Here is a 17,104-nt window from a genome sequence, read left to right on the forward strand (position 1 = left end):
CATGACCAGAGGCCCAGTGAGGCTGGGAAGAAGGGCCGGGAAGACCCTCACAGGGGAGGTGACTGAGGAAAAACAGAGTGTCCCAAGTAACTGAGAGCCAAGGAGGAGAGCTCTGTTGTCCTGTGAGCAGACACTGGAGGTGGTGGGGCCCAGGGACCTGGCCTGACAGAGGTGCTGCCAGGGATGAGAGGCTCAGGTAGGGACGGTGCCAGCCAGGTGCTTACTGGGACAGCAGGGCAAGAGGTTGGCACAGGCTAGAAGCTGGTTGTCGACTGACTCCTCCGCAGGGACCTGTGGTGAGGCAGAGCCAGGCCACCAGCAGTGCAGCACTGTCCCTTGCCACCTTCCCTCACCATCAGCCCCTCGTCTGCCTGTGCTCAGTGTTCTGCATGCCACATGTCATAGCACCTCTCAGGAGCTATTTAGGACCAAACAAGCCTAGAAAATTCTTCCAGGAACCAGGTGCTAGGAGTCAGACTTGTGTTTGAAGAGCCATTCGTTCATCTGTTCTGAACCACCTGCTACCTGCCAGGCACTGGGCAGGCTCTGAGGATGGAGTGACTGGCCAGCCCGGCCCTCAAGCTCCAATCTAGAGGGGAGATGAGCACCGCTGGGCCACCTCAGGGCAGCGTGATGGACCCGTGGTCTGGGGAGACTGGCCCATGGGGCCGCGGGGCTGCTCACGGGTGGCTGTGCTTGGCATGTGGAGCCCTCACCTCCGTGCCCCTCCATTTCTGCAGCTGAAGGCACCCGGTGCACCGACCCACCTGCAGGCAAGCCAGCCATGGCGGCCAAGCGCAAAGGCGGCCTGAAGCTCAATGCCATCTGCGCCAAGCTGAGCCGCCAGGTGGTGGTGGAGAAGGGAGCAGAGGCTGGTTCCCAGGCGGAGGACAGCTCGCTGCGGCCCCGGGACAAAGAACGCAGTGGCCCTGAGTCTGGGGTGGCCCGGGCCCCACGCAGCGAAGAAGACAAGAGGCGTGCGGTGATTGAGAAGTGGGTCAACGGGGAGTATAGCGAGGAGCCGGCACTGGCACCCGTGTTGGGGCGGATCTCGCGCGAGGGCCTGGAGCTGCCTCCCGAGGGTGTCTACATGGTCCAGCCCCAGGGCTGCAGTGACGAGGAAGACCACGTGGAAGAGCCCTCCAAGGGCGGCAGTGGCCCGGAGAAGGACTCGGACGGGGCAGCCTCGAAGGACGACAGCAGCCCCAGCGTCAAACAGGCTTCAGGTGGGTGTCTGGCCTTTGAGGGGAGGGTGGAGGCTGGGAAAGGGGTATCACTGGGGAGGCCGGCAGGGAGGGCGCCTCCTCTTCACTCCTGCCCCAGGCACAGCACCTCGTCTGGTGAGGACTGGGGACGGGGTAAAGGGACCCAGAAGGCAGCCTCCTAGGAGGGTGAGGGGGCGGGGGGAACTGCCAGGACACAGTGGGTCCTTAAGAAACAATGGGTGGAGGACGAGTGGCCAGACACACAGGAGAGAGGCGTGGGCAGATGGTGGGTGAGCAGGCATGAGCCTGCTGGGAGGCCAGGGTCCCTGGCTGCCAGTGTGGGGCCAGTGGTTGGTGGTGGAGCAGCAGCATGGACCCCGTGAGCTGGCCATCTCCAAGCCCCGTTGCTCAGCGAGGCTTCTCTGAGGAGCCTAGAAAAGGTTCTGACCCCGCCCGCACCACCCCAGCTTTTTCCTTCCCTGTTCCTCTCTCCCTGGCCCTCCTAGGCAGGACCTCAGGCCCACGGGGCTGGCCAGGCCCAGCCAGCAGATCCCCTTACACCCAGCCGCCCCGACATGGTCCTCTGGCTGACCTCTTCCCATGAGATGGCCAGCACCTGACTTCTCTGGTGTCTACTTGTCCTCAGTACTCAGAGCAGTCTCTAGCCCTTTCTGCTCAGGGGAGGGCCAACCTGGGGTTTCAGGCAGGAGAGGGACCCCCACCAGAACTGGAGCCCCCGGGTCTGGCCTTTGCTCTAGCCCCCAGCCTCTTCCCAGGTCGGTGCCTAGAACTGCACGCCTCCCCTGCTGCTCCCCTGTCCCCGTCCCCCTGCGGCGAGGGGCGCATCTCCTCCCTGTGCGGGGAGCCCTGCACAGCCACATAATTATGCATATAAGATATAAACAGAGCTGTTTAATTATCCTTCGCCACATCAGTGACAGAGTAATTAACAAACATTGCAAGATCAATGAGGAAAAGTGTGACCTTCAGTTTCCTCTGATAGGAAAAGCCCTTGCCGTTGCCAGACACAAGGTGATTGTGCTGGGCCTGAGGAGAGGAGAGGGCCAGCAGCCTCTCCGACATCTTCCACACCCAGTTCTGCCACGGCGAGGGGTGAGGAGGCCTCACCTCTTGCCTCCTCCCCTCCCTGGGAGAAGGGAGCTGGAAAGGCAGGAGGCAGGACTTGGACTGCCTGGGCCTTGTGGCCTGAGTCCTTGTTCCCCCAGCCCCAAGTGGCAAGGGAGCCAGCCGAACCCTAGCTGCCTGCCATGGGCGTGGCTCCCCAAGCCACCTTCTGTGGGTCTGGGGGTCAGGAATGCAGGGCTCTGGAGTTGCCTGTGGGACCCTGCCTGGCCCCCTCCCTGCTCCAAGTCGCCTGCCCTTCAGAGCCTTCTGTTTCCCTGCCATATATAGTGAGGGTTCAGCTGCCTCCAGCTATTTTTAGCCCCTTTCCCTGGTCCCTGAGCCACTGTATCCAGCAGCCAGAGCCCACTCCTCCCCGGCCGGGCCCTCAACCTGTGTGGCTGCTGCTCAGGATTGCGGCTGACCCACCTGCCCTGCCAGGAGAACAGCTGTCTGTTGGTTCTTGAGTCACTCTGCCCAGCCTGGGTGCTAGGGAGCTGTCTGTGACACTCTCCTCCTTACCTAGTGGGCTGCCAGGCCCCGAGAAGCTGAGAGCCCCTCCTTCCTCATCCTGCTGGGTTTCCCTCCTGCCAGGCCCTGCTGGGCTCTGCTTCTTGGACCCCCTCCGCCCCTTCCTCTTGTGCTCCGAGCATCTCAGACCTGGCAGGTTTGGGTGGGCTGGGGAGGAATCCCTCTGGCATGCCTCTCCTTAGCAGTCTGGGGTCCTGCTGCTCTGAGTGTGCCCAGGTGGGCAGGCTCAGGCCGAGTAGCGAGCATGGTGTCCCCTGGACTGTGCTTCTCTCTTGTCAGTATGTGCCCAGTCCTGACGAGGGCACAGCCTGCCGTGGCGTGTGGCGCGTGTTCAGCAGAGGAACGAGTATGCTCTCCTACGATGGAGACCGCACTCCGGCCGTGCCGAGAGGCTGTGTGTAGAAGGCACACAGGAGGGGCCACGTTGGCCTAAGACTCGTCCTCAGGACCTGGCTGTGTCTACAGTTAGGGAAAGCAGCTGGGAACTGTGTGTGTGAGCACATGAATGGTGTGAGGCGGAGTGTGTGCGTCCCTGTGGGGAGGCCGCTCCCGTGCAGTGTGCCTTGGGTGCAGACAGTAGGGAGGATGGATGCGCCCTGCTCAGGCCTGCTGCCCCTGGACCTGCAGGGCCAGCCACTCCCACCCGCCCTGGTCCTTGCTCTTCCGGGTGATCCACTTTTGTGTACCCCATGATGTAAATCTTGGCTGGAGGAAGGGCCCTATGCGAGCCTGTGTGGGCACGTTGGCACAGTCTCTGCCCTCTCAGTTCTGTTGTTGGGGGGCAGCGGGGAGGCCAGGTCCTGAGGCATCTTGGCGCAAGCCCCTTATCAGCCAAGGAGATCCATGTGTGGGACTCAGGGAAGTCCCCCTGCTGGGCTCACCCCAACCCCACCTAGAGCATCTGTCTCAGCCCCTGGGATCTCTCCTGACAGTTCAGCCACCGCCCACATCCCTACCTGTCCCCGTCCCTGTGCCTGACTACTGCCCCTGCCTCGGGAGGCAGGTTGGGATCTGGCCTTACTTCCAGTAAGATGACTTCTCTTTCATATTAGGCCAAGGCGAGAGAGCGGAGACATTTATGAAACTTTGTTTAATGTACTGAAAAGCCATCGGCCAGAACATTTAGGAAATTGATTTTCCTGGCATTGATGAACTCGTTTTATTTTACCCCAGTATTAATTACTTTTTTTTAAAACAAATTAATTTAAGAGTCGTAAAACCTAACAAGTGGGCCGAACGTCCATAGCTCATGTCCTGCTCTGCCCCTCCCCACGCAGGCCCCTCTCTGTGGTGGGGGCTCATGGTGGGGGGCCCTTCCTCCCCTGCTTCCTCCCAGAGGTGACCGCCCCCTCCTCCCTGTAGGAGAGACCTCCTCACTAAGGGACTATGCCGCCTCCACCATGACTGAGTTCCTGGGCATGTTCGGCTATGACGACCAGAACACGAGGGACGAGCTGGCCAGGAAGATCAGCTTTGAGAAGCTGCATGCGGGCACCACCCCTGAGGCGGCCACCTCCTCCATGTTGCCCACCTCTGAGGACAACCTCAGCAAGCGGGCACGCTTCTCCAAGTACGAGGAGTATATCCGCAAGCTCAAGGCCGGCGAGCAGCTCTCCTGGCCAGCCCATGGCACCAAGGCTGAGGAGCGGACGGGCAAGGAGGTGGTGGGCCCTCTGCCTGGCCTGCGACTGCCCAGCAACACCGCCCACCTGGAGACCAAGGCCACCATTTTACCCCTGCCATCCCACAGCAGTGTCCAGATGCAGAACCTGGTGGCCCGGGCCTCCAAGTACGATTTTTTCATCCAAAAACTGAAGACTGGTGAGAACCTGCGGCCTCAGAATGGGAGCACCTACAAGAAGCCGTCCAAGTATGACCTGGAGAACGTCAAGTACCTGCACCTCTTCAAACCCGGGGAGGGCAGCCCCGATATGGGCGGGGCCATCGCCTTCAAGACCGGCAAGGTGGGGCGCCCCTCCAAGTACGATGTCCGGGGCATCCAGAAGCCGGGCCCCACCAAGGTTCCGCCCACCCCCAGCCTGGCTCCTGCACCCCTCGCCAGTGTGCCCACTGCTCCCAGCGCCCCTGGGCCAGGGCCCGAGCCACCTGCTTCCTTGTCCTTCAACACTCCCGAGTACCTGAAGTCCACCTTCTCCAAAACAGACTCCATCACCACGGGGACCGTCTCCACTGTCAAGTAAGCACCCTGAGCCCTGGGCACCCAGACATGTGCTTGCTCGACTCTTGCTCGTGCTCACACACACACAGTGCCCACGCTCACTGCGTGCTCGCCCCACGCCCTCTCCGCTCCAGCACGGTTCATGGCCCGGTACCTCCGCACCTTGCTGCGGATCCTCGCGTGCTCACGCACCCAGGCGCTGGTGTTCGCTGCATACTTGCCGACACCCCTGTTGGCTCCAGCTGGCTTCCTTTGCCTGCTACCCCCAGGGCTGACTGCAGGCTGGGGTGGGGGTGCTGGGGTCCCTGTGGTGGCTCTGATGCCCAGGTTCAGAGCCTGGGCTGTGGAGGTAGCAGAAAGAAGAAGTCCTTTTCAGCCTTAACCCAGGGACAGGGGACTGGCCCTCCTAGTAAAATGAAGGGTCCCTGAGGCTGAACAAGACCCTTCCCCAAAGCCCTTACCTGCACTCCACCCTGGTGGCGTGAACCCAGGCAGACCCAGGAAGTGCCCTGACTTGAGGCTGGTGTGCTGCGCTTCCTTCCCCTGTTCCTCCTGGGACGCCTGGTGCTCCTCAGCCCTGGCCTTCTGATTTTCCTTGTGTGCTGGGGTCCAGGCCCTGGCTCCAGAGCCTTGCCAGCCAGACTCTAGGCCTGGCTGGGGCTCGGGTGCAAACCTCCTGCCCCACTGCCTGGGTGACCCAGCCCTCCTTAGTTGGACTAACTGAGCCTCTGCCAGGCTTCTGCCGAGGTACGTCCTTAGTCCCAGCCATGGGCCTCAGGACTCTCAGCCAAGGCGAGAAGGGCGAGAGCAGGGCCAGGGAGCTTCCCAGCAGCTCCTGCGCCTGCGACTGATCGGCTATGTCCCATGTGTCTCACCAGGAATGGATTGCCCACAGATAAACCGGCTGTCACCGAAGATGTAAACATTTACCAGAAATATATTGCCAGGTAGGCCCTGGGGAGGAGACGGTGTGGAGAGAAGGTGGGGGCCAGGAATGCCCGGGACTGTGGGACCCTCCCTGTGCTGTCTTCTCCCATCTTCACCCGCTTCTTTTCTAAACTCCCATAGAAGCTGCCCCATGAGCCCACTCCAGACCTACCCCTTTGCTGTGGTTCAGGCCACACAATCTTAAGAAGCTTGTACCCCTAAGGCCAGGATGTGGGAAGGGGCCCACAGCAAGGTCTGGCCATGGGTGAGTGCAGGGTCCCCCTCCACAGCTGGCCTCGGTTCAGCCCTCACTCTGAACCTCAGGTGGAATGCAGGCCACCGTAGTTGTCAGGCTTGGGCAGGGGTATGGCTGGTTGTCCTCTCTGATATGGCCCCCTGGGCTGCCCGGGTGAGGCCTGACACCACCTGACTCCAGATCCATCCCTTCCATCCCAAAGGCAGCAGGATTGGCAACAAATTCCCCTATGTCGGTCTCCTCACAGCTGCTGCCTGGTGAGGCAGCACGTGGCAGGGGCTGTACCCTGGTGGCATCTGTCTTCTGTGCTCTTCCAAGTTCCTCCCACCCTTCCCTGCCTCTCTGTCCCAGCGTCTTTCCCCTTTGCTCTCTTTGGTCTTCTCTCTGTTACTGTTGCTGTCATTATTATTAGTGCCTCAGCAGATGGCCTTTTTGGCAACTTCAGCTTAAATATTTATTTGCAAGTGGTCCCCCCACACATGGCATGGGTTTCTTTCCCCTCCTGCACTCACATCATCCATAGAGGGGCACAGGCAGGCTGAGCAGAGCTTCTTCCCTGCCGCTGTCATGGTTTGCTCTCCCCAGGGCTGGCCATCACCAAGACTCTGAGAGCCACACCCCGGCGGTGTCAGTCTGGAGAGCGACTGGGTTTCCTGGAGACAGGCGGTGTGCAGGCAGCATGGGGCTCCTCCTAGCTGCACACTTGGCTGGAGAGCGAGCTCCCTGCCACGGGAAGCCAAACAGATGCTGTGCTTTAAAAATTCATAACTCTGGACTATTTCAAGTGTCAGGAAAAGCCCAGAACAGAGAGAGCCCTTTAACACCTCTCAGCAACAGAGCCCGGGCTGGCCCAGCCAGGGTCCCCTCCCTGGACAGAGCTGGGCATACTGCTGGTCAGGCAGCCAACTGCACGAAAGGCAGTTGGGCTGCTGTGGGCTCTCCAGGTCTCCTCCCCACCTCCCTGGCCTGTGTCTACTCTGGCTGTGGCTTGTGGCCTGCCCTGGCTTCTTCCTCCCCACCTGGGTGCTAGGCCTCTGCCTCACCTGCCACTCACCCTGGAAGATGCTGGCAAGCATGCATCCTGAGGGACCTGGGATTCCTGGCAGGCCCAGTCCCTGACCCGGCGTTTCCAGGCCTCTTCTGCTTCACCACTTGCCCTGTCACCAACCAGGCCTGCAGAAACCCAGCAGCACCTCTCTGGCACCTGGGCAGAGGTGGCTGCTCAGGTCTGGGGCCCTGGACGAGTGCTCCTGGGGCCTGGCACCCAGAAGGGGCCTGACCTGTCCCTCATCTCTGCAGGTTCTCCGGCAGTCAGCACTGCGGCCACATCCACTGCGCCTACCAGTACCGCGAGCACTACCACTGCTTGGACCCCGAGTGCAACTACCAGGTATGGGCCGCTGCTCCAGCCAGGAGGGGCAGCAGGTGCTTAGCACTCCGTGGGTCACCTGAACTCACTCGGGCACGCAGCGAGTGTGGACCCCGGCCAGCCTGTGCCCATCCCTGGCTGCTTGTTGAGAAGCCACTGATGAGATCTGCGGCCATTGGCATTCTGCTGGTGGTGATGCCCACGCAGCTTCACTGGGAGTCCAGTGTGGCCCACGGCTCATGCTGGTCAGCCTGCATACCTTAGCTCGCTAACTCTGCCCAGGGCCTTCTCTTTTTAGTTGTTTTTGTTTTTCGGTGCTGGGGATTGATCCCAGGGTCTTGTGCATGCGAGGCAAGCACTTACCAACTGAGCTGTATCCCTAGGCCTTCCCAGGGCCTTCTAAGGCTGGCATTACTGCGCCACTTCAAGATGAAAAATGGAGGTTCAGATAGAATGTCACTGTGTTCAAAGCCAGCACTTGCAAATGCAGAACTGGCAAAGAGGTGGCGTTGGACGGTGTGCACAGGTGGCTCCCTCTGTCACCAGGTGTCCCTGCCTGGCGTTGCCCATAGCTTCACTGGGCAGAATATACTCTCATCTGAGTTCCTGCCCTCTGGGATCACCCTCTGCTTGGGCCGTGGCTGTTGGGAGCCTGGGGAGAGGCCAGGGGAGGGCCTGTGGCTTCCAGATTGTTGGAATCAGTGCTGCTGAGGGAACTGGCTGGGTAGTCTGGGCTGCCCTGACCCCAAGCAGGGTTATCTTTATGGGGTGACCTGAGGGCCCTGGGGCCAGTCCCTGGTCCTGGCTCTCTTGGTGCATCGGGGGCGAGGGCTCTTGCCAGCTCAGTGCACTTCCCTGGCAGAGGTTCACGAGTAAGCAGGACGTGATCCGGCACTACAACATGCACAAGAAGCGCGACAACTCCCTGCAGCACGGCTTCATGCGCTTCAGCCCGCTGGACGACTGCAGCGTCTACTACCACGGCTGCCACCTCAACGGGAAGAGCACCCACTACCACTGCATGCAGGTGCCTGCTTCCCCTGCCCTGCCAGGGGACCTCTGGGGCCCTGAAGCCCCCGCTCAGGCCTTCCTCTGACCCCAGCTGCCGTGGCTGGGGGCAGGGTCTCTGGGTGCGGGCAGAGATAGCTGGTGAGCCACGGGTCACTGGGCATGCTGAGGGAGGCTCGGTGTGAGCAGTCTGGTGGCCGGGGCGGGGCCTTCCCCGTGGCCATACTTGGTGTGGGGGAAATTCAGTGAGCTGTTTATACAGACCGGCATTTTTTAGGCTTTAACACCAAGAGCAGCATTGCAAATGATTCCTGAGGAGGTTTTTGTTTAATTCTTTGTTTTAATGCCACACTGAGTCTGGGCTTTTTCAAGGTGTCAGGCCCAGGAGGAACGACTTTGGGTTGCAAATAGCAGCCTCCTTGCCTCCCCCATATTTGTCAAGGGTTGTCACGGCCTCTGTGAACAACCTGGGTGTGAGGAGGGGCCCCGGGCCTGAGACGGCGCAGACGCTGGCACAGCCCAGCCTTCGAGGGTGCGCAGAGGCGCTGGTTTTTACTCAATATGGCAACGTTGCCTGCCTGGCCCAGCTGCGGGCGGTGGGGGGGTCTATGCCCAGAAATCATCCACCAAGCAAGTCCCAGAGCTAAGGTGACTTCCAGGGCGCAGCCCCGGTCAACGCTGAGGACTGTAGAGGAAGGGCCACAGACGGGGATGCCAAATGCAGCATCTGAAGAGCATGGCTACTTCGCCTGGGCCTGAAAGCGTGTGTGGTCTGAAGAGGGCCCGACCCTCAGGCAGGGCCTGGTCGCTCCCTAGGGGTTGGGGGTTGTTCGAGGTTTTGTGCCTCGGCCCAGGCACACCTGGGGAGCTTGAGGTTAGAGGTGTCAGCTGCCCTGAGAGGAGACCTGTGCCCAGCCACAGCCAGCAACTCCAGCCTCAGACCCCTGCCCTCCACTCCCGCTCAGGTGGGCTGCAACAAGGTGTACACGAGCACGTCGGACGTGATGACCCACGAGAACTTCCACAAGAAGAACACCCAGCTCATCAACGACGGCTTCCAGCGCTTCCGGGCCACCGAGGACTGCGGCACAGCCGACTGCCAGTTCTACGGGCAGAAGACCACGCACTTCCACTGCAGGTGAGCTGACCAGGCACCCTCGCCCGGGCTGGAATAGGGGCAGGGGACGGCCACTCGGGCTGATTTGGTGTCCAGCCTCAGTCTTCTGTCGGGGGGACTGTCCCCTGAGTGCCCTGTGACAGGCCCCCAATGTCCCATCCAGGCGTCCCGGGTGCACGTTCACCTTCAAGAACAAGTGTGACATCGAGAAGCACAAGAGCTACCACATCAAGGACGATGCCTACGCCAAGGACGGGTTCAAGAAGTTCTACAAGTACGAGGAGTGCAGGTACGAGGGCTGCGTGTACAGCAAGGCCACCAACCACTTCCACTGCATCCGCGCAGGCTGCGGCTTCACCTTCACCTCCACCAGCCAGATGACCTCGCACAAGCGCAAGCACGAGCGCCGGCACGTCCGCTCCTCGGGCGTGTTGGGGCTGCCGCCCTCGCTGCTGGGCGCCAAGGACACGGAGCCCGAGGAGTCCAGCAACGACGACCTGGTCGACTTCTCTGCCCTGAGCAGCAAGAACTCCAGCCTGAGCGCCTCCCCCACCAGTCAGCAGTCCTCCGCGTCCCTGGCCACTGCCGCTGCCACCACTGAGGCCGCGCCCAGTGCCACCAAGCCTCCCAGCAGCAAGATCCCCGGGCTGATGCCCCAGGGCCTGCCTGGCTCCATCCCCCTGGCGCTGGCCCTCTCCAACTCAGGCCTGCCCACCGCCGCACCCTACTTTCCCCTTCTTCCTGGCCGTGGAAGTACCTCCCTGCCTGTGGGCGCCCCTGGCCTCCTGGGTGCCATGTCATCTGGGGCAGCAGCCTCGGCAACCCCCGACACGCCTGCCCTGGTGGCCTCGGGAGCTGGAGATTCGGCCCTGGTGACTGCCACCTCTGTCCCCGTGCCCCCCGCCTCCATCATGGAGAGAATCTCTGCGAGCAAGGGCCTCATCTCACCCATGATGGCCAGACTGGCCGCAGCTGCCCTCAAGCCCTCTGCCACCTTTGACCCAGGTGAGCAGGCCAGGCCCTGCCCAGGAAGCCAGCACCTTCTGGGTCCCAGTGGCTCTGTCCCTGCACGCTGGTTGCAGAGCAGAGCAGGGGGATGCGGGGGAGCTGTCTGCCCAGGCCCTGCCCTCCAGTCTTGCACCCACCGTGCCCCCTCTCTGCCTGGGCTCTGCCTCCATCCTGCTTACTTCCTCCTCAGAGCCCTACATCCTGGCCCCCTGCCCGGGGAGTTCTCGCCTCTGTTTCTCCTGAGGTGGGAACAGTAGGCCCCCCTCCTGGGGCTCCTGTGCATTCTGCTGGCTCACTGTGTCCTCATCTCCGGCATCACGGATGAGTCCTGAGGAGAGCTGTCCCAGGCCCCCCTCTTCTCTCGAGTCTCCTCCAGCTGACCTGGAGGGGGACAGGTCCAGCTCAGTGGCAAGGTGACTGCAGCTCATACCTGGACAGCCCTCCAGGCCGAGGCACACCTCCCTAGCTCTCCCCCAGCAGAACCCACCGCGCACTCTCCAGGTGGCAGCCCCTCGCCAAGTGGCCGTCGGTTCTCAGCTGGCCAGTGTGCAGAGGCACTGGGTTGCAACGCGATTCATTTAGGCAGGCGCCCTGGCCACGCGCCTGTGTGGGCACAGGCTGGAGCCAGGTCGCTGCTTCTGGTCTGGCCCTGGCTGACTGCAGGCGGCCCTCCCTCCTCCTCCGCTTGCTTCCTCGTTTCCCTGCCCCCTCCCTTCGCTTCCCCATCTGGGAACTCAGTTGTAGTTGAACCCTTGAGAAGGGCTCAGCTCCTGTCCAAGATGTGGCTCATTCGTTCATTCAGCAACCCCTGGTGCTTGCTGGGTGCCCACCAAGGGCCAGCGCCGAGTGGGTACTGGGGACACACAGGCAGAAGGAAGCAGAAGCCGAACCTCCTTGTGGCGCTGATGGAGCAGTGAGGTGGCCCATCCCGTCACACAGCCGAAAGTGACCAAGTTGAGACTGGGTCCTCAGCACCTTGGCTACCAGGCCCAGAAGCTCTGCTCCCATTTGAGACCTTCTTGGAAACAGCCAGGACAGAGGGTCCCTTTGTCCCAGCCTGGGCTCTGCCTGCACCTTCGGAGGGTTCCAGTCCTGGATAGGGAGCCAGGCCTATTTTCCTGGGGACCGGGGACAAGTGACTGCAGGAGCTGTGGACTCCCGAGGGCTGAGAACTCTTTCAGGGCCCTGGTGGGGCACTCATTTCCCAGGTGGCAGTTTGGAGGCTGCACCTTCCACTCCCTGGCCACGCCCCTCCAGCCAGAGGCAGAGCCCTCCAAGGCCACACTGGGCTTGGTGGCCAAGCTGTCAAGTACTTTTTTTTTCCTTAAGAAAATCTCCTTCCCCCCAAAGAAAGGTCAGGCACAGGGGAGGGAGCCGTTTTCCTGTATTTTTAATAAAATGCCACTTGCAGTCTGTGAAGCAGCGCTGTCAGCTGTAGCGCCTTGGGGCAGATTAATATTTCAGTCACTTGGGGATTGTGGAGCAGGGCCCAGTGGACACCCTCCTGTCAGCAGCTTCTTTTGCCCCTGATCTGCTCGGCCTCCTGCTGCCTCTTCCCGCCCAGCGCCTCCTCAGACCCAGTCTGGCCAGGCCTTGAGCCCCTGCCCTGGACGGCTTGACTTGACGGGGCGAGGTCACACGGTTTGAACCACCGCGATTGGCCGTCAGCTCCGTAGCCCTGACACAGCAGATGCCCTCCCCGGGCATGCTCAGTGCAGGCGGGCTGTCGCCCCGGCAACAGCAGGCCAGGGACCAAGGAGGGGCCGCTCCGTCCAGATCTGCCACTTTCCCTCAGCATTAACAGAGTCTTTAATAAAAGCTTAAACGGCAGCCCCACAAATCGACTGTGACAGTTGGTGGAGAAACGAAGGGCCCCCGCCCCCGCCCAGCCCCCTCCCCAGCCTCCCGCCTTCTTCTCCAGGAGGCCCCGAGCCAGGACAACTTTGACATAATTTTGCAATAATTATCACTTGAAGAATTGCCACACAGGGGTAAGCGTCGCAAGCGATCACGTCAGCAGGGAGAATCGCTGACCAGCGGCTGGGCCTCCCCGCGCCCCTGGCCCACCAGGCCACTGCCCTCCCTTCAGGGGGGAACAGGGTTTGTGTCCATGTGAAGCCTGGGCCCCTCTGACCCCATCTTCCCTCCCTTCCCCTGCAGGAAGTGGGCAGCAGGCCACCCCCGCCAGGTTCCCCCCAGCCCAGGTGAAGCAGGAGCCGGGTGAGAGCGCTGGCCCCCCAGGTCCCCTCGAGGCCTCCCAAGACCGCAGTCTAGACCTGACTGTGAAGGAGTCCAGGTGAGGCGGCTGGAGAGAGGAGGCCTTGACAGCACCCTGGGCTGGACCCTGGGGCCCTCCTGCCAGGCAGCTGCAGCAGGCGGGGCTGCACCATCAGTGGGGCTGGAAGGGGTGGGCCTCTGGGTTCGGCCCAGAGCCGTCTGAGCTGAGAGCCCCTCGGTTTGTGTTCTAGTAATGAATCAAATGGCCACGCAGCCCCGGCAAATTCATCTCTTTTATCCTCGCTTATGAATAAGGTAAGAACCATCCATCACACGCCTCCTGCTCCCCCACCCCAAGAAATTAAAGCTGTGCTGGGGGTGGGGGTGTGTTTGTTTTTTAATGTTTTCCCTCTAATAAGATGAGTTTGTACCATTTAAATTTTGAGGCCATTTTTCATCGAATATAATTTCAGAGCCACTGCTTACAAATTAATTTAATGAACTGGCTGAAGAAATATATTCTAGCCTCTGACACCTTTTTTTTCCCTTCAGATGGAGGGCTCCGAAAGCTTTTCTGGAGCCCTCTAACTTCTCTCGCCCTTAGTTATTAATGTTATTTATTTATTTTATATATTTTTTGTTTGTTTAAAAAGGGGTCGGGGAGGGGGGACTAAAGTGGGAGCAGAGCATCAATTTCCACTTTTCGGGTTGAGTAATGGTCTCGGACGCCTTCCGGAGAGGTCGCTCTGGAATATTTATTTTAAATAATGCAGGGTCTTTGTAAATTATACATCATCTCAAATATATTTTTCCCCTTCACATGATAAATTTGACGGCAGCAAGATTAATTTGGTCACTGTACACAGTGATGGGGCTGAAGAGGGAGCTGGCCTGGGCCGGACCTCACGGGGCGGGTCCCAGCTGGGCACTTGGCGTGGCAGAAACCTGTGTCCCCCCACCCGCTTGCTCTCTTGCTCTTGTCCCTCCTCTGGCCACTGCCCCCTGCACACCCTCCTCCTTCCCGGGAGCCTTCGGGCTGACTCTCCTTCCCAGGAGCAGCAGCAGCAGAGAGCCTGTCTGCCCTCACCCCATGAGTCTCCCTCCCTCCCCGCTCCTCCTTTGTGCTCCTTCTCTTGTTCTCAAGGAATTCACAGGGGCTCCCCCATCCCCCCTCCTCCTGTACTTCCTTTGAAAACCCTTCTGGCAGGAAAATAACCAGGGAGCCTCAAAGTCTGGCGAGAGATGGCCACAGCTCGCACCCTGAGTGAGCAGTGGCCCCAGCGGCTGGGGATTGCTCGAAGAGCCCAGGGGCCTGCCTCTTCCAGGCCTCTTCGTCTGTCCTGAGGTCCCTGGCTCCAAGCTCGCCCTCTGTCTTCACAGATGTCTCAGGGCAACCCCAGCCTCGGAAGCCTGCTAAACATCAAGACAGAAGCAGAGGGGAGCCCCGCTGCAGAGTCCTCGCCCTTCCTGGGCAAGGCGGTGAAGGCCCTGGTTCAGGAGAAACTGTCAGAGCCCTGGAAAGTGTACCTCCGCAGGTGAGGAGCTGCCTGGAGCCAGGAGGGAGGGAGGCCTGCCTGGGCCGGCAGCCCACTCTGACTGGAGCCTCCTCCACCCTGCTGGCTCCTCTGGACAGGTTTGGTACCAAGGACTTCTGTGATGCCCAGTGTGACTTCCTCCACAAGGCGCACTTCCACTGCGTGGTGGAGGAGTGTGGCGCACTCTTCAGCACCCTGGACGGGGCCATCAAACATGCAAAGTGAGTGGGGTCTCTACTCAGGGCTGGGGGCGCTGGGGACCCCACAGACTGTAGCAGTTCTCACCAGACCACAGGAGTGGCTGGCTTCTCAGAAGGACCTGCCCGAAGAGGGATGGGCTTCCGGTCTTCCTTCCACACACTCAGCCCCCAGCCAGCTGTGTCCAGCGAGCCCTGCCTGGGCCCCACCGAGGCCCTGGCACCAGCTGCTCCATGTCTGTGGGCCTGGCAGCCTGCCCCAGGTGCCCCTGCAGAGTGGCCAGGGCAGAGACCCAGGGCAAAGGTTCCCATCCACTGTGACATCTTGAGTCCCTTTGACCCAGAACAGCAGAATGCATCTGTGACTCCCACGGAGTCAAAAGCCGTGAGCCCAGCCACCACTTGTAACTGAACCCACAACCTGTAATGTTCGCGACAGCCGGCGCCTGAGCCCTGCGCCAGGCCTGTCTCACCATGTGGGCGCCTTGTCCCGCTGCTGTCACACACACACCTGATGGGAGGGACCACCTGGGACAGAGGCAGATCACAGAGAGGAAGACGGATGAGGGCTGAGTCCAGAACTAGGGCACAGCAGTCCTCACGTCTTCCTGTCTGGGTGGGACCACAGGAGACCTTGCTGAGGACGAGGTCCCTATGCTGGGCCTCTGGTCTTGTGATGGGGTCACACCAGGCACAGCTCCTGTGCAGGGCGGCGAGGGAGGGGCTGGCTGCTAGTGGGTCCTCTCAGCTCCCACCTGACATGCCCTCCCCGGCCTCTTCCAGCTTCCACTTCCGGACGGAGGGCGGAGCAGCGAAAGGAAGCGCGGAGGCTTCCTTCCCAGCCTCTGCTGCAGAGACCAAACCTCCCCTGGCAGCCTCGCCCCCTCCGGCACCTCCTGGCACTGCAGTCCCAGGGGCCTCTCTGGAGGGACCTGCTCCCAGCCCGGCCTCAGCCTCGGTGCCCTCCACCCCCACCCTGCTCGCCTGGAAGCAGCTGGCTTCCACCATACCCCAGATGCCTCAGATTCCCGCATCAGTGCCTCACCTGCCCGCCTCACCCTTGGCGACGACCTCTCTAGAGAATGCCAAGCCCCAGGTCAAACCCGGATTCCTCCAGTTCCAGGAGAAGTGAGTCCCTCGATGAGCCGGGCGCCCCGTCCCCACGCGTCTTGGGAGTGGGTATAGCGAGGGCAGCAAGGAGGCCCTGCTCCTCGGTGTGCAGAGTTAACACTGGCTGCCCCTGACCTTTGGGACATGGCCTCTGGGCCACGTCTTTCTAGCCAAAGATGCTGTGCTTGTGCCTCACGGCCTGTCCCCAGCAGCCAGCGGGTTGGGGGTGGTCCCCAGGACCATTTGGGACAGGCTGGGAGTGGACCCTCAGGTTTCCTGGCCCAACAGGGAAGACCAGGTCTCCCTTGCTGGCCTCCTCTGTGGCTGCACCTGCTGCGACTGCAGGGCGGGGGATGCCGTGGGTGGGGGCAATGACTAGGCCCCTACAGGCCTGCACCCACATGCACAGTGGCCGGAGCCTTAGGTGGAAGGGACCTTTCTCACTGAATGGTGGTGGCTTCTTGCGGCGAGAACGGTGACTTTGTATCGTAATGTGTGCGGCTTCCTGTTCTCAATAAAAGTAATAAATTGGATTATTTATACCACCTGAGTGGCAGCTGTCCTCCCTCTCTGAGCACCTGGGGCTGGGCCCGTGGTTTGGAAGGGGACAGACTCCTCTCCGTCCCTCCCCCTCCTCCCTTCCTCCCTTCCTCCCTTCCGCTCCCAGACGTGGTGCCCTCCTAGCTCCCTGTACGCTGTCAGAGTTCCCACATGCTGCACTCCTTGGGCACCATCCAAAGCTGGAGCCCCACATCCTCTGCAGCCCTCTGCAGCACGGGAAGCGGGGCTCCCAGATAGTGGCCCTGCTCCGTGGCCCCTCTGCCCTCCCAAGCAGGCCAGCCATAGGGGATGGGCCCAGCACTCCCGCCCACCCCACCACCCCTTACCACTCCCCTGGCTCCTAGGTCTCTAAGCAGGTGGGCAGCAGAGGCCTCAGCTGACCCTAGGGAGTGCCAGCAGCTGTGAGCCTCAGCAGGCCCTGACACACGTTCCCACTTGCTGAGGTCCATGGTAGCACCACTCCCGGTAGGGCCACCCACCCATCTGCAGCCTGTCAGTCAACCACATCCAAGTCAGTGCCGTGCCATGCCAGCCAGGCCCTCGATGGCATTCCGCCAGGGCTGGCAGCACCATCCCTTATGTTCATTTCCAAGAAGTTATTGCAGCCATCCTTATCTATAATCCTGAGGTGTGGCCGTGGAAACTACGTGTCCCAGCATGCAACGCTCTGGGCACCCTGCATATTGCAATCCCTGTGCACCAGGCAGAGCTCCTAAAAGGAGGCAGGGATGCATGCTGGGATCTGTAGTCTCTAGTTGAGGT

General features: G+C 61.0%; 1 protein-coding gene across 7 annotated transcripts in view; it reads left to right on the plus strand.

Moving 5' to 3' along the window:
* Positions 1 to 17,104, plus strand: part of Casz1 (castor zinc finger 1) — a 139,907-nt gene that overhangs the window by 115,100 nt on the left and 7,703 nt on the right. For all 7 annotated transcript variants that reach the window (XM_047549806.1, XM_047549829.1, XM_047549819.1 and 4 more), the window contains 12 exons: positions 741 to 1,226; positions 4,221 to 5,055; positions 5,916 to 5,984; positions 7,520 to 7,610; positions 8,452 to 8,616; positions 9,563 to 9,735; positions 9,878 to 10,719; positions 12,883 to 13,018; positions 13,191 to 13,254; positions 14,320 to 14,474; positions 14,573 to 14,695; positions 15,455 to 15,799. In XM_047549806.1, coding sequence (XP_047405762.1) covers positions 741 to 1,226; positions 4,221 to 5,055; positions 5,916 to 5,984; positions 7,520 to 7,610; positions 8,452 to 8,616; positions 9,563 to 9,735; positions 9,878 to 10,719; positions 12,883 to 13,018; positions 13,191 to 13,254; positions 14,320 to 14,474; positions 14,573 to 14,695; positions 15,455 to 15,799 — 3,484 coding nt within the window. The remainder of the gene's footprint in view (positions 1 to 740; positions 1,227 to 4,220; positions 5,056 to 5,915; positions 5,985 to 7,519; positions 7,611 to 8,451; positions 8,617 to 9,562; positions 9,736 to 9,877; positions 10,720 to 12,882; positions 13,019 to 13,190; positions 13,255 to 14,319; positions 14,475 to 14,572; positions 14,696 to 15,454; positions 15,800 to 17,104) is intronic.

This window comes from Sciurus carolinensis, chromosome 1, assembly GCF_902686445.1.
Source record: "Sciurus carolinensis chromosome 1, mSciCar1.2, whole genome shotgun sequence".
NCBI lineage: Eukaryota > Metazoa > Chordata > Mammalia > Rodentia > Sciuridae > Sciurus > Sciurus carolinensis.